Source organism: Hippocampus comes, unplaced genomic scaffold (assembly GCF_001891065.2).
Source record: "Hippocampus comes isolate QL1 unplaced genomic scaffold, H_comes_QL1_v1.1 scaffold135, whole genome shotgun sequence".
NCBI classification, from domain to species: Eukaryota; Metazoa; Chordata; class Actinopteri; order Syngnathiformes; family Syngnathidae; genus Hippocampus; species Hippocampus comes.
Window position 1 is genome coordinate 2,153,883 of NW_017805583.1, and position 12,038 is coordinate 2,165,920.

Sequence of the window (12,038 nt, forward strand, 5' to 3'; positions counted from 1 at the left end):
CACGTGGTATTATGGGTCCCTTATAAATATCATTGAAGTGGCCACAGAGGTCCGCTGCCTGGCACGCGTTAGAGACGAGCTGTCGTCGGGGTGAAGAGGACGTGCAAAGACTGCATCACACAGAAGGAAGATTATCAGCTGTTTTCTGGAAGGTGTAACGGTTTCGTCGTCAACTATCGTCTGTGTGGATTTTATTGAGGAGATCACCATAACGCACGACTGAACTGTGGAAAGAGACTGGTACACGGCGACTTAATTTTCAGCAAAACAATTTGGGATTACACATTAAGGAATTGGTCATTTATTTTGACATTGAAGCCGATAGACGTCTCTGGCTCGTGGCTGCAGAATTGCGCCCGGTGCCGTTTTGGAAGCTGCGATGAACCGAGCCCTCTGATGCGGTGAGAGTGTGCTTGAGTCCTGCGGGTAAACAACTCAGTCCACCAACTATAACTGTTGCTTTTTTATCGGTTCCAGACTTTTGCCCAGTTTCATGGCTCCTAACACTGATACAGGCAACACTTGGCTGCACTTTTACGCACAATAGATGCGACAGCACCGTTAAATGAGCGTGAACCTGTTGCTTTCGAACCTTTGAATGAATTCTCAGCTAAAGCAGATAACCAGCCCACTTTTATTCATGAAACTTATTTTAAAAATTTGAGAGGCTGATGACTCTTGCGCGCAAACGCGGTCAGAAGCTTTAGATTTTTGTCCTTAAAATGTGTATTCTTGATGTCTTTTAAGTCACCATAGTGAATGTTCTTTTTTTTTTTTTTTTTTTTAGTGTAACTTTCAGCCCGAGAGGAAAAGATGAACCTGTGCTTTGTCAGCCTTCTCCTCATTTTGGATTTAGTTTCCGTGGCGTTCAGTTTGTCGACATGCAGCATATTGGACATGGAGCAGTTCAAGAAGAAGCGCATCGAGGCTGTCCGAGGGCAGATCTTAAGCAAACTTAAACTCGCCAATCCTCCAGAGGACTTCCCCGAGCCCGAGGACGTATCCAGGGACATCGTGGCCATTTATAACAGTACACGGGACCTACTGCAAGAGAAGGCCAATGAACGGGCGGCAACATGCGAGCGGCAGCGGAGTGAGGAGGAGTATTACGCCAAGGAGGTGCACAAGATAGAAATGCAGCCCATCTATCCTTCTGAGAGTAAGTGTCGTTTATATGAACTTTTTTTTAAACACAGGCATTGAAAGACACAATGCAATTTGGAGAAGTGAATCAATCAGGTTTGAGTTACACCCCAAAATGCCTTCTAAATGGAGAAACAATTTGAGGAAACAGGCGTGTGGGTGGACGTCTGGTGTGCACGAACTTGGTTTGCTCCTGACCTCAATCCCATCAAGCAGCTTTGATGGTGGAAAGTACAAGAGTAGGGATTTTTAAAGCCCCCCCCCCCTCCCACGGTCCTCAATGAAAGCCCTAATGTTTCATTTTACTTTTGTCTGCATAATGAACACTGGGCATGAAGTTAGAAACACCAAAATGTGTGCTCACATTTATTATCTTAATTTGTTTTAATTTCATCCGCTGGGCCAGCCACAAATGAGAGTATAAATCAGTCATCAACAGTGTCAGAAACCTTTTTTTAATGGTTATGGAGCTGTCCACAATTACGTCAAGAATTCAATCTCTCCTCTCAATATAGAGCCATGCTATAATGTTGGTATTAATGTCAAGACCATGTCTGTAAATTGTCAGGAAGCCTTGAAACAAAAAAGCATTTGGCTGTGCATCAGCCCCCCCCCCCCCCCACACACACACACACACACACACACACACACACACACACGAACACTTCAGCATGGATCCTTGTGGTGACTACTTCAAACTTTAGTTGTCTGCCTGTTAAAAGATGCAAATCAAAAAAGCCTTTTGCCCCCGCCCCTTTTTTTTGTGCTAACACAAAGTCTTTCCAACATAATTTTTTTTTATCCATACAGTACATTTAGAGCCATTTCAGATTGTTTTTGTTTGCCTCAGCGCTTTTTCTTTGTACTTTGACATCCGTGGGCCAATGTAGTCAGTGGTGGTATACATACTGATCTATGATTTCATTGGATCTTCAAAACATCTTTTCATTCAGAAAGTATAAATAATCTGTCAACCTGTGATGATCATGATGCTATAATTAACTATGCTGGCAATATACAGTATATTTAAGCATCTTACCTGCTGAACTGAAGTTGTCTGAGTGTCTGAGGTACGTTGAGCTTACGAGTGTATGAGGTACGCTGAGGTCACAGGTGGTTTACTGATGTGTTACTTAACGGCTCATCTGATTAGTATTCAAAAATCTTTGTGTGATATTATATATTGTATATATGCTGCATAAATAAGAAATGGAATTGCATGTCTATGCTCAGCTGCGGGTTTTTCCCATGAAGAATATATTTATACTAGTTAGACATGTAACCAACATGAAAACAAGTGAGCTGTCTATGGGTGAATAACAAGCAACTGTGACACCCAGAAATAATAGAAAATCAGTTAGATCATTAACCATAGCTAGCACAGAGAACTCCTTCATCGCAATAGTGAAAACCTATGATGTAGTCCATATTAAAAAAAAAAAAAAAACGGTTTCACCCACACACACTTTAAACACATTTAAACAGATTTAAAGCAGATTAGCACCTGTTCTCGGTCTGAAAAGGCAAACTGTTATCAAATAAGAAAAACAAATTCATTGTCTCTGACACATTTCTTCAGAAAGTAAATGTGCTTGCTTTTCGTTGTTTGTCACTCCAAGTTGAAGTTTACTGTAAAACTGACACATTGAACAAGAGATCATATGTAAAACACTGTATCATTAAACAAATACCAAAAAGTGTTTGCCCCCTTCCTCGAATCTTGAATAAGCAGTGATACCATCAATAACCATTTTCTGGTTGCCCGAACCCAAAAAATATCTCTTGAAAAATATTTAGAAAATATTGGGAGGAATATGTGGGGTTCCACTGCACATACAGGACAGAACCTATTCAAAGGCTATATTTGAACACTGCCTGTACACGTTCTTTACTGTTCTGCACTCATTTAAAAGGCGGTTGTGACTTATACGAGTAGTGTTGCAAGGCATGACGCTCGACTGGGGCACTGCCCCCCTACTACAGTGGTCTCCCAACCACTGGCCTACAGACCAGTAATGGTTTATGGGCCATACAAATAAATTTTAACACCATAAATAGAATATTATATAGTGGAACATAAAATCCTCAAATGGACGTTATCACCATGGCAGGAATGTAACGCACAGTTGCCATTCAACAAAATATTAGTCTCATCATGAACCAGACCGTGGCGGGAAGAAGGTTGGCGATCACTGCCCTTCCCCCTACACCCGCTTACCCTCACATACACACTGCCTCAACCCCACTGCTGCACCCTGACAAAAACTAGTACTTGACATGTTAATGAAGGTAACATTAGATATTCATCGTTATGCAATTATATGAACTGTGAACACTTTGAACACTACAGCAAAGGCATACCAGACCTGAAGGTGCATCGCGCGCTCAGTGTTCTGCACCCCACAGAAAGCTGTATGGGTAGGTGCAGTGGCAGTGCAGGCATGGATGACGCCATGTATGTGTACAAACATAAGAAAGCCCGACGTTGATTTGAAGAGAGTTTCCGTTGTCCCCAAAACAAGAGCACCTTGAAGAAAAAAGTGTAACATCTCAGTGACCTGACTTAGATGAACGGATTGCATTTTATTACAAAGTTATGTAGCAATCCAGGTCTTTCCAAAGGTTTTATATACTTTTTCTTGTAACTACAGAGAGTAAATAAATAAAGATGCAATAGTTCACTAACCACAGTGGAAATGGGAGCACAAAACCTGAAGCAAAAATAAACTAGCATGACATTCGGAATGCCCTTTTGCTTTTAATGTTGTGCTTAGCTCTTTCTGCTGTGTAAATACCTTGAATATGAGGCAATTGGGCCTGCATCCAAGTGCGGTCAGGAAAGCATTAACAGGTATAAATAATACCAAAGGGAGGGAAAGAGCCCAAATTGATTGCCATTCATGTGAACTGCTGACACTGGCCAGGTCTTCACATCCAGAGGCAGATGTTTTCTGGAGAAAGATCATGTAGCTGCTCTTTCGATTCTGTTTATTTGGTCTCCTTTATTTGATGTGTGTTTCTAGTGTTGCGAAAGTGAGTATCACATGCTGATAGGGGCATCAGCCTTATTCGGTTGGTAAGTTGGTTGGTTGCCAGATAAGTCTTTGGAGGCCATAACGTTTGGCTCAGCAACAGCTTTTCAGAACTGTTGAACAAAGAGGCTGTGCCGGCTGTGCTCGGGGCAGTTTGAAGTGCTGGCTACAGTGTCTCTAGTATTCAAACCCAGCAGGCTGTGTGTATAAGTCCTGTCCCCCACTCTGTGCTGCAACTCACTTAATGGAAAATCAACCCCACACATTCATATAGATTTATAGCCTACAGTGTATATGTACACAATTTCTGACTCTCTCTCTCTCTTTGTCCATTCAAAGGGCCCTTGTGTCTTGCTGGCAACCAATATTGTTCAAGGTCTGTGATGCTGAAATCACAACCAAAAGGGGAATTTTACATGCAAATGTTAACTTGTCAGTGGGAATTGTTCCAGTTACACAAGGTCTTAGTGGCTCTGCAGCTGCTTTGTTAACCGTGACAAAATAAACACTATGATGTCACAGTGATGTCACTACTTTGTTTTTCTTAAAAAAACAGGAATCATATTTGTGAGAGGTGGGGGAGACAGTTTCCCATTGTTTTTCAAGTCTTAACTGTTGGCTTCTTTATAGAAAATGTTGATTCTGGCCTATTTGCAACATTTATAACAATGTAGAAAACCATTAGACCCTCCAACTTTATGGATGAAAAATACTTCACTCTTTCAATGCCGGGGAATTGTTCCCATCAACGGCAATGGATCACCACTGAAAATAAGTCACAACTTGCTCATTTCTAAAATAAATTTCATGAGGTTTATTCATTCATTCATTCTCTTCCACTTTTCCAAGGTCGGGTCACAGGGACAGCAGCTTAAGTAGCGAAGCTCAAACTTCCCTCTCCCTAGCTACTTTGTCCTCTTGGGGAATCGAGAGATGTTCCTACTCCACCCCAGACCAATAGTATCTCCTGCTTGTCCTGGGTTGGCCTGGTCTTCCTCCCAGTGTGACATGACCTGAGCACCGTACCATGGCCGTGTCCAGGTGGCATCCTGACAAGATGCCTGAGCCACCTCATCTGGCTCCTCTCAATACCGAGGAGCAGTGGCTCGACTCTGAGCACTTCCCGGATAGCCGAGATTCTGGACTCCCTGCGGAGGAAACTCATTTTGGCAGTTTGTAACCGAGATTTTATTTTTTTGTTCACAACCTACAGTTCATGACCATAGGTAAGGGTAGGAACGTAGATCGACTGGTGAATCGAGAGCTTTGGCTTTCGGCTCAGCTTCCTCTTCACCACGATGGACTGCTACAGAGTCTGCATCAATGCAGATGCTGCACCAATGCACCTGTCGATCTCCCGCTCCAACCTGCCATCACTCGTGAACAAGAACCCAAGATACTTGAAGTCCACCACTTGAGGCAGGGCTCAACCCCAACCTGGAGAGGGCACTCCACCCTTTTCCGACTGAAGACCATGGTCTCAGATTTGGAGGTGCTGATTTTCATCCCAGCCGCTTCACACTTGACTGCGAACCGCTCCAGTGAAAGTTGAAGATGTGCTTGAAGAAGCCAACAGTGCCACATCATCTGCAAAAAGCAGAGATGTAGTACTGAAACCATTAAATTGGACACCCTCAACACTTTGGCTGCGCTGAGAAATTCTGTCCATAAAGGTTCTGAACAGAATTGGTGTCAAAGAGCAGCATTGGCGGAGTTCAACCCTCGCTGGAAATGAATCCGACTTACTGCCGGTAATGCGAACCCAACTCGGATATTGCAATATTCAACACCCATATCTCATGTTTTTACCATATTGTACACCCCTACTTGAAACGCAATATAAGGGTTAACCAGTGTGCTAGTAAACAAGTAAAATAACACATCAGGCAGTAAAAAGGTTTTCTGTAATAAATGTTCCTGGTATTTGGCATACTTAAGTGGTTGTTGCCACACTTTTTGTTCATATAAAACACAACATATAATTAATTATTTATTACAGCTTAAACCAAGTCCTTATCCAGCAGTAAATATGTTCACTCTGTTGTAACAATCTTGGCTGGTTGACACAGTGCCTTTCTATAAGTGTGAACGTAAGTAGAAAGGCCGTTTGTTAAGGCCTGTGTGTTCCCAAGTGGGCTAAATGTCCCTTGGGTGTTATCTAGTTCCATGCACACTAAAGTCTGTTATAAAACAGTTTTTGTTGCCCCCCCCCCCCCCCCAAAAAAAAAGAGTAAGACAGCTGGTAGGCGCAAGCCTTCAGGACCCAAGCACTGATGCGATCAGGTTCTGAACCCTTGATTTGGTGAATTTTCCTCCAGTTGTCTTCTCACCTTGTCATGGTCAAGGTCAAGGTAATCTTTATTGTCAAATATGCTTTATGTATGACATGCAGCATAGATAAAATTTCTTCCTCTCAATCCTCAGTGCAAATATGCATGCAAACATGCTGTGCATTAAACACACACAGCTAAGAAAGGATAGCAGCTACACTGTATAAAAAAGACATAATATGTAATCTGAACAGTATAAGCAGTATAGACGATATAAACAATATAAACAGCATAAACAACAACATCAACAATGGCACTATCTCTGTCAAGTGAGGAGTTGGGACTATTCCTCGGTGGATGGTTTGAAGTGTTCTGGTTGTTGTGGGACTGAAGCGGGGTGGAGAGGGAGGGGTGGTGCTCATCTCAGTTTAACTGAAATTTATCTCTAGAGCATTGGTTCTCAAACCACCAAGTACCCCCTAAAAAAAATACTTGGCTCTCCAAGTACTAACATGATCACCGCCGTTAAAATACAGTTAAGTTGTGAGCCCCTCTGTGTTCATCAAAAAAACAAGACAGAAAATTTGAATTACTGAAAACAAGCACTGTATTCAACTCAAATATATTGCACATAAAAGTTGAAATAAATAATGGACCTAAATACATTTTATCATGGATTAAATGCAAATGTATTGTCCCGAGAAGGTATAATATTGCATAATATTGTGTCAGACAATCCATCAGCAAGCTGCCTGACTCTTGATCCCACAGATCTCAACGTAGTGGAAAACATACTGTTCTTGATAAATGCAAGTGGACGTAAAAGTAAAGCATAAATGTGCTTGTTATTCAGCAAGTGTAGAGATAAAAAGTTGGCAGCATACGGTCGCACCTTTTTACCATGGAGGTAAAAAAGAAAGCTTTCACACCTCTATTCTTTTATGCAGCCTTGGACTGACTGACTTATGACGAATCAGGAGCACCAGGGCCTTCAGTATTTTGCCCCAAAATAGACAGTACTAAAGAGGGAAACTCGGAATCACACCAGAAAGCTTTTTATTCATTTATTGTTGGACAGCACCACAGAAATGAGGAGTATATCTCTGTGGGACACTGCGATAAAACTTGATCGGTCCTTATAGGCCAACAGACTTCTCCTCATGGCTGAACTAACTGTCTCCTTTCTAAACCAAATTTTCCGCAGTTAGTAACGCTACGAGTCGTCTGATTTATTCTTTTGTGTGCTTTGGAAGTGGCATGGAAATAACACTACACCCTTCATCAGTGCTTCAGTCACTGAAACAGTTTGCCCACAACTATAAATCTTCTTTCAAAACTCTGAAAAAAAAAAATCTGGGCCAACATGTCAAACAGTCAAAAGAAGTCCTGTTTGTAAGACACAGTGACCGTAGTGAGCCAAAGCTGTATGCTTATTTACAAAGCAAATGCGGACCACATGTTGCTGTCTGCTATTATTTAGTGAGCTGGACTGAAAAGCAGTAATTAGCTCCCCATTAGCTCTTCATTCACGACATTGGAAAACGTTTATATAGCTTTAATAGGCATTATTTGCGATGGCTAAATAATTCATAAACATAATTGTGGTTCTGTCTGCAGCATGAACCATTGCATAAAACTTGAGCAATTGTGTGGTGATGAAATACATCTGCTAACCTTTCAACACCGCATAGCTTTTCTAATCACCGAGCATCATTCAGTCATCATCATAGTGCTTTGGGGTTTACTGTTTTCCATAAGGTTGCTTTTACCGGCGTCAACATTTTTGAAAAGGTCGAACTTGATATTTGGAGCCAGCAGAGCTCTGTGTTGAAAAAAATAGAATATACATCTACTTAACAAATGTATCTGTATCCAGATGATTTTACTTCGTCCAACTACTTGACGAAATAGAAAAGAAATTCAACAAAAACTTTTTTTTCGTGTGCAACGGAAAATGTGCAGTATATCCTAATCTTCATCTTGGGTTGGATTCCCTTTCGACTCGATCATGCAGACTCTCTGAACTCACCAGGAAGGTGTCTTGGAGACATCCATAGACGCTCAGAAGTTGAGCCCAGACACCAATCGCGGTCTACCTCGCTACAAGGATACGCTCTGCCAGAAACTTCTAAAACCAGGTGTGCAGTACACTCTGGAAAGAAGGGAAGCACGTTGCTTTGTTGTCGTGTGTGTTTGATGTGGCAGACTCGCCTAATTCTTCACTTGCACAACTATAAAGCAAAAATATTATTGACTATTTAGAAGAGATATAAATCTTAAATGAATTAAAGCAATGGTGCTCAGGGGTTGTCTCGTTGGAACCCGCATTTTCATATTGTTATTGAGCCATGACCAACTTTTGTCGAAGTTGAGATCAGTCAAAAAAAAAAAAGAAAGGATAGTTCAAAAAAATTAATATTTTATTTGAAAGCATAACTGCATGTGCTTGCATAGTCAAAGCACCTATCAAAGCTCCTTATTAAGAATCTGAGAATGAACACCACAACTGCATGTAAACAAGTGAATGTAATCACATTTTATATCACAATTGCTTAAAATACGGCCACCCAATTTCACAGGCCCGGATCTCCTCTTTTTGCTTTTAGAATGCAGCATCAATAATTTGTCTTCTTTTTGGGAAATGAAAGTTGCAGACATGCACAATCATAACAGTCTAATTTCTGCTATGAAAAGATGACTGCCAGTTAATACGTGTGAGACTGTTTAAACGCAGCTGGAAGTTGCGTGTGCCTGATATTGAAATCAGTTTGACGTAGCGCCAAAAGCATGTCGCAAGCCAAGGCGTCCAGAGCCAGAGCCTGAGCTGCACTGTTTGTTTACAGAGTAGCTGTGTGACTAGAGCACGTAGCACAAACACTTCCTGTCCCTTCCTATTACTCTGTGGGAATTCGGTTTGGTACAGAGAGGTACCAAATACAAACACAACGTACCGTTTCACCTCAAGAAATCACATTTCTGTCGCATGTTCTTTAAAACAATGTCGTTTTATAAATGAAAGGAAAGGCCGACCTGGGATGCTCGTTAAATACATCACTCTACAATTTACTAGGGAGCTCCACAATCACTCTTTTAAACCATCGCGTGGCTCTGCAAAAACCATTAATGCAGTGCATAGTGTAATACACACCATAATGGTGCCTCGGAGTTGCAATGCTGCAAAGTTGTTTGGGATATAGGTTGTCAACCTGAGCCTTTTTTAAATGGTTTGCTTTTCTTGCTTCATTTGTATGTGGGTTATCATCACAGTCCAAAAACATGTATAGTGGCTGTCAAACATACTGGGGTTCAAATGCCAGGTTTTTGTGGTCTGAAAAACATGTGACCAAGATAAATCGTTTCAAAAAATTTTCCGCAATGACTGTGACCTATAACATACATTCATTCATTAATTCATCTTCCGATCCGCTTCATCCTCACAAGAGTCGCGGGGGGTGCTGGAGCCTATCCCAGCCGTCTTGGGGCAGTAGGCGGGGGACACCCTGAACCGGTTGCCAACCAATCGCAGGGCACACAGAGACGAACAACCATCCGCGCTCACACTCACACCTAGGGACAATTTCAAGTGTTCACTCAGCATGCCATGCATGTTTTTTGGAATGTGGGAGGAAACCGAAGTACCCGGAGAAAACCCACGCGGGCCCGGGGAGAACATGCAAACTCCACACAGGGAGGCCGGAGCTGGGATTGAACCTGTGTATAACATATACATCCCAACCGGAAAAAAAAAATTGAGAGTGAAAATAAAAATAAACAACGGATATCATGTGGTTGCTCAAATGCGCACACCTTAAAATATTTTTGTTCCCCAAATCTTGTTCTAAGCTACTTGTTATTTCTTTACTATACTTTGAAATGTCTTAAATTCTTTTGTTTGTTAACAGCTCAGCCACCATTTGTCATGCTTTATAACCGATCTTCAAGATGTGTCCAAGCATATTTTTACGACATGTTTGATTAACTGAAGACTCTAAATTGCCCGTCACAATGTAATGTGTGTGTCAGCCATTTGACTGACTGCTGAACTCAAGTCAGCTGTGATTGACTCCAAAAATGGTTGGAAAATAGATAGCTGGATTTCAGATAGATATTTTCCTGACATGCAAAATTTCAACCGAAGTAGAATAAATTGCAGCGGGAATGCCAGAACGTTTATTGAACCAATCAATTATGGCTTGTTGGTGGCTCGCCGAATTCATATGCTTTTTTTTTGGGACACATAAATGGGGCTTTGTTTTATGGTCTACACCGTCTACACTTTGGCCATCAGGCCTACTTCAAATTTTACAGCACCCCTGAAATGTTGATATGTTGTAGACCAATGACGTTAGGCTAACATTGGGCTTTTCCAGTTACTTGTATGATCCGCGCAGTCTTGACACAATGACAACATTGAATGGCAAAATTATGTTGTGTAAAGTATGCTGAGTGTGCGCATGATGGATCGTGTTTAGTTAGTTGGAGTTAAAACTCTGGTTTGTCTCACCTGCACTCTAAATAAACCCGATCGTGTGGCAGCTGTTGATTTGTAAAGGGAAGCTTGTAAAAACAACCAGACACATGAAAGAACACAAACACTCTCAGGTAGGTTTCAGGGCTGGAGGGATAGCCATCGCCGAAATGTGTTTTCTTACACCGAATGGTGCAAATGGAGCAGCGTATAAGACAAAAAGTTCACAAGATATTTGAAGAGTGAAAACATCTCTTGCGTTATCTGACTGATCATTCTGCAATTCTTTATTTTCACTCAATCTATTAGAGCGCTCGGTATAGTGCAGAAATTCAACGAGCCCAAACAGCTGTATTTTGCAATTTCTGGAAAAAAAGTTTTTATGTCTCCCATGTTGTTATTGTGATGATAAATAATAAATGAGCCCATTGTTCGGGATTTGCAGGAATGCTAAATGAATTCTTCCTTGAAAACAAGACCCCAAATCTGTACACCAAGGGCCTTATTCTAACTGTGCGCATGGGTGGATTTTTTTTTCTTTTGCTATTTTCCTCGACTTTAAATGGGTAGAGTTGGGCGTAACGGCGCATTTGCATCTTTGTGCGCCATTTTGGGATGGAATGAGCCGAATCTCGGCCAGTCGAAGTGTGCTCCCCTCATTTCCATTAAAAACAGGGCTGTGAAAGTGCATTGCGGAAGCAGAAATTGATGCGGTCCAAAAGATGAAAGTGTTGTGTGCAAAGTGCATTTACACAGTATAAGGTGCAAGGTTGCCCTTGCGGATGATGCAGTTGGCCACTTGTATATATACTATGTGGGCCTTGCACTACCGATCATGCACATATTTGTGGCAGCCCATGCCCCCCAGTTTTGATGTGCGGTCATGGCAGTGCCTTCAAAATAGTTTGAAGATGATAATGCTTAGAATTCGGTCAATGGATTGATTTCTATAGTGATTCAGCGGGAGTTCCCCCACGCTGTTCATGAGTGAAATCCAATGACATCCACCACACATGTAGGTGGAGCGCCGAACCTGTCGGCCGGCGCCTCAATCAAAAACACCCAAATCGCCGAGTGAGGCGTCGCGCATCAACCAAATTCACACACTTCATGGCTCGGCTTGCG

The 12,038-nt window shown here is 41.8% G+C and overlaps 1 protein-coding gene across 1 annotated transcript in view; it reads left to right on the top strand.

The window, feature by feature from the left end:
• The first annotated feature begins 27 nt into the window (after positions 1 to 27).
• The window catches only part of tgfb2 (transforming growth factor, beta 2), a 41,478-nt gene continuing 29,467 nt past the window's right edge, over positions 28 to 12,038 (top strand). The window contains exons 1-2 of the mRNA XM_019880047.1: positions 28 to 401; positions 788 to 1,159. Coding sequence (XP_019735606.1) covers positions 814 to 1,159 — 346 coding nt within the window. The 5' untranslated portion in view covers positions 28 to 401; positions 788 to 813. The remainder of the gene's footprint in view (positions 402 to 787; positions 1,160 to 12,038) is intronic.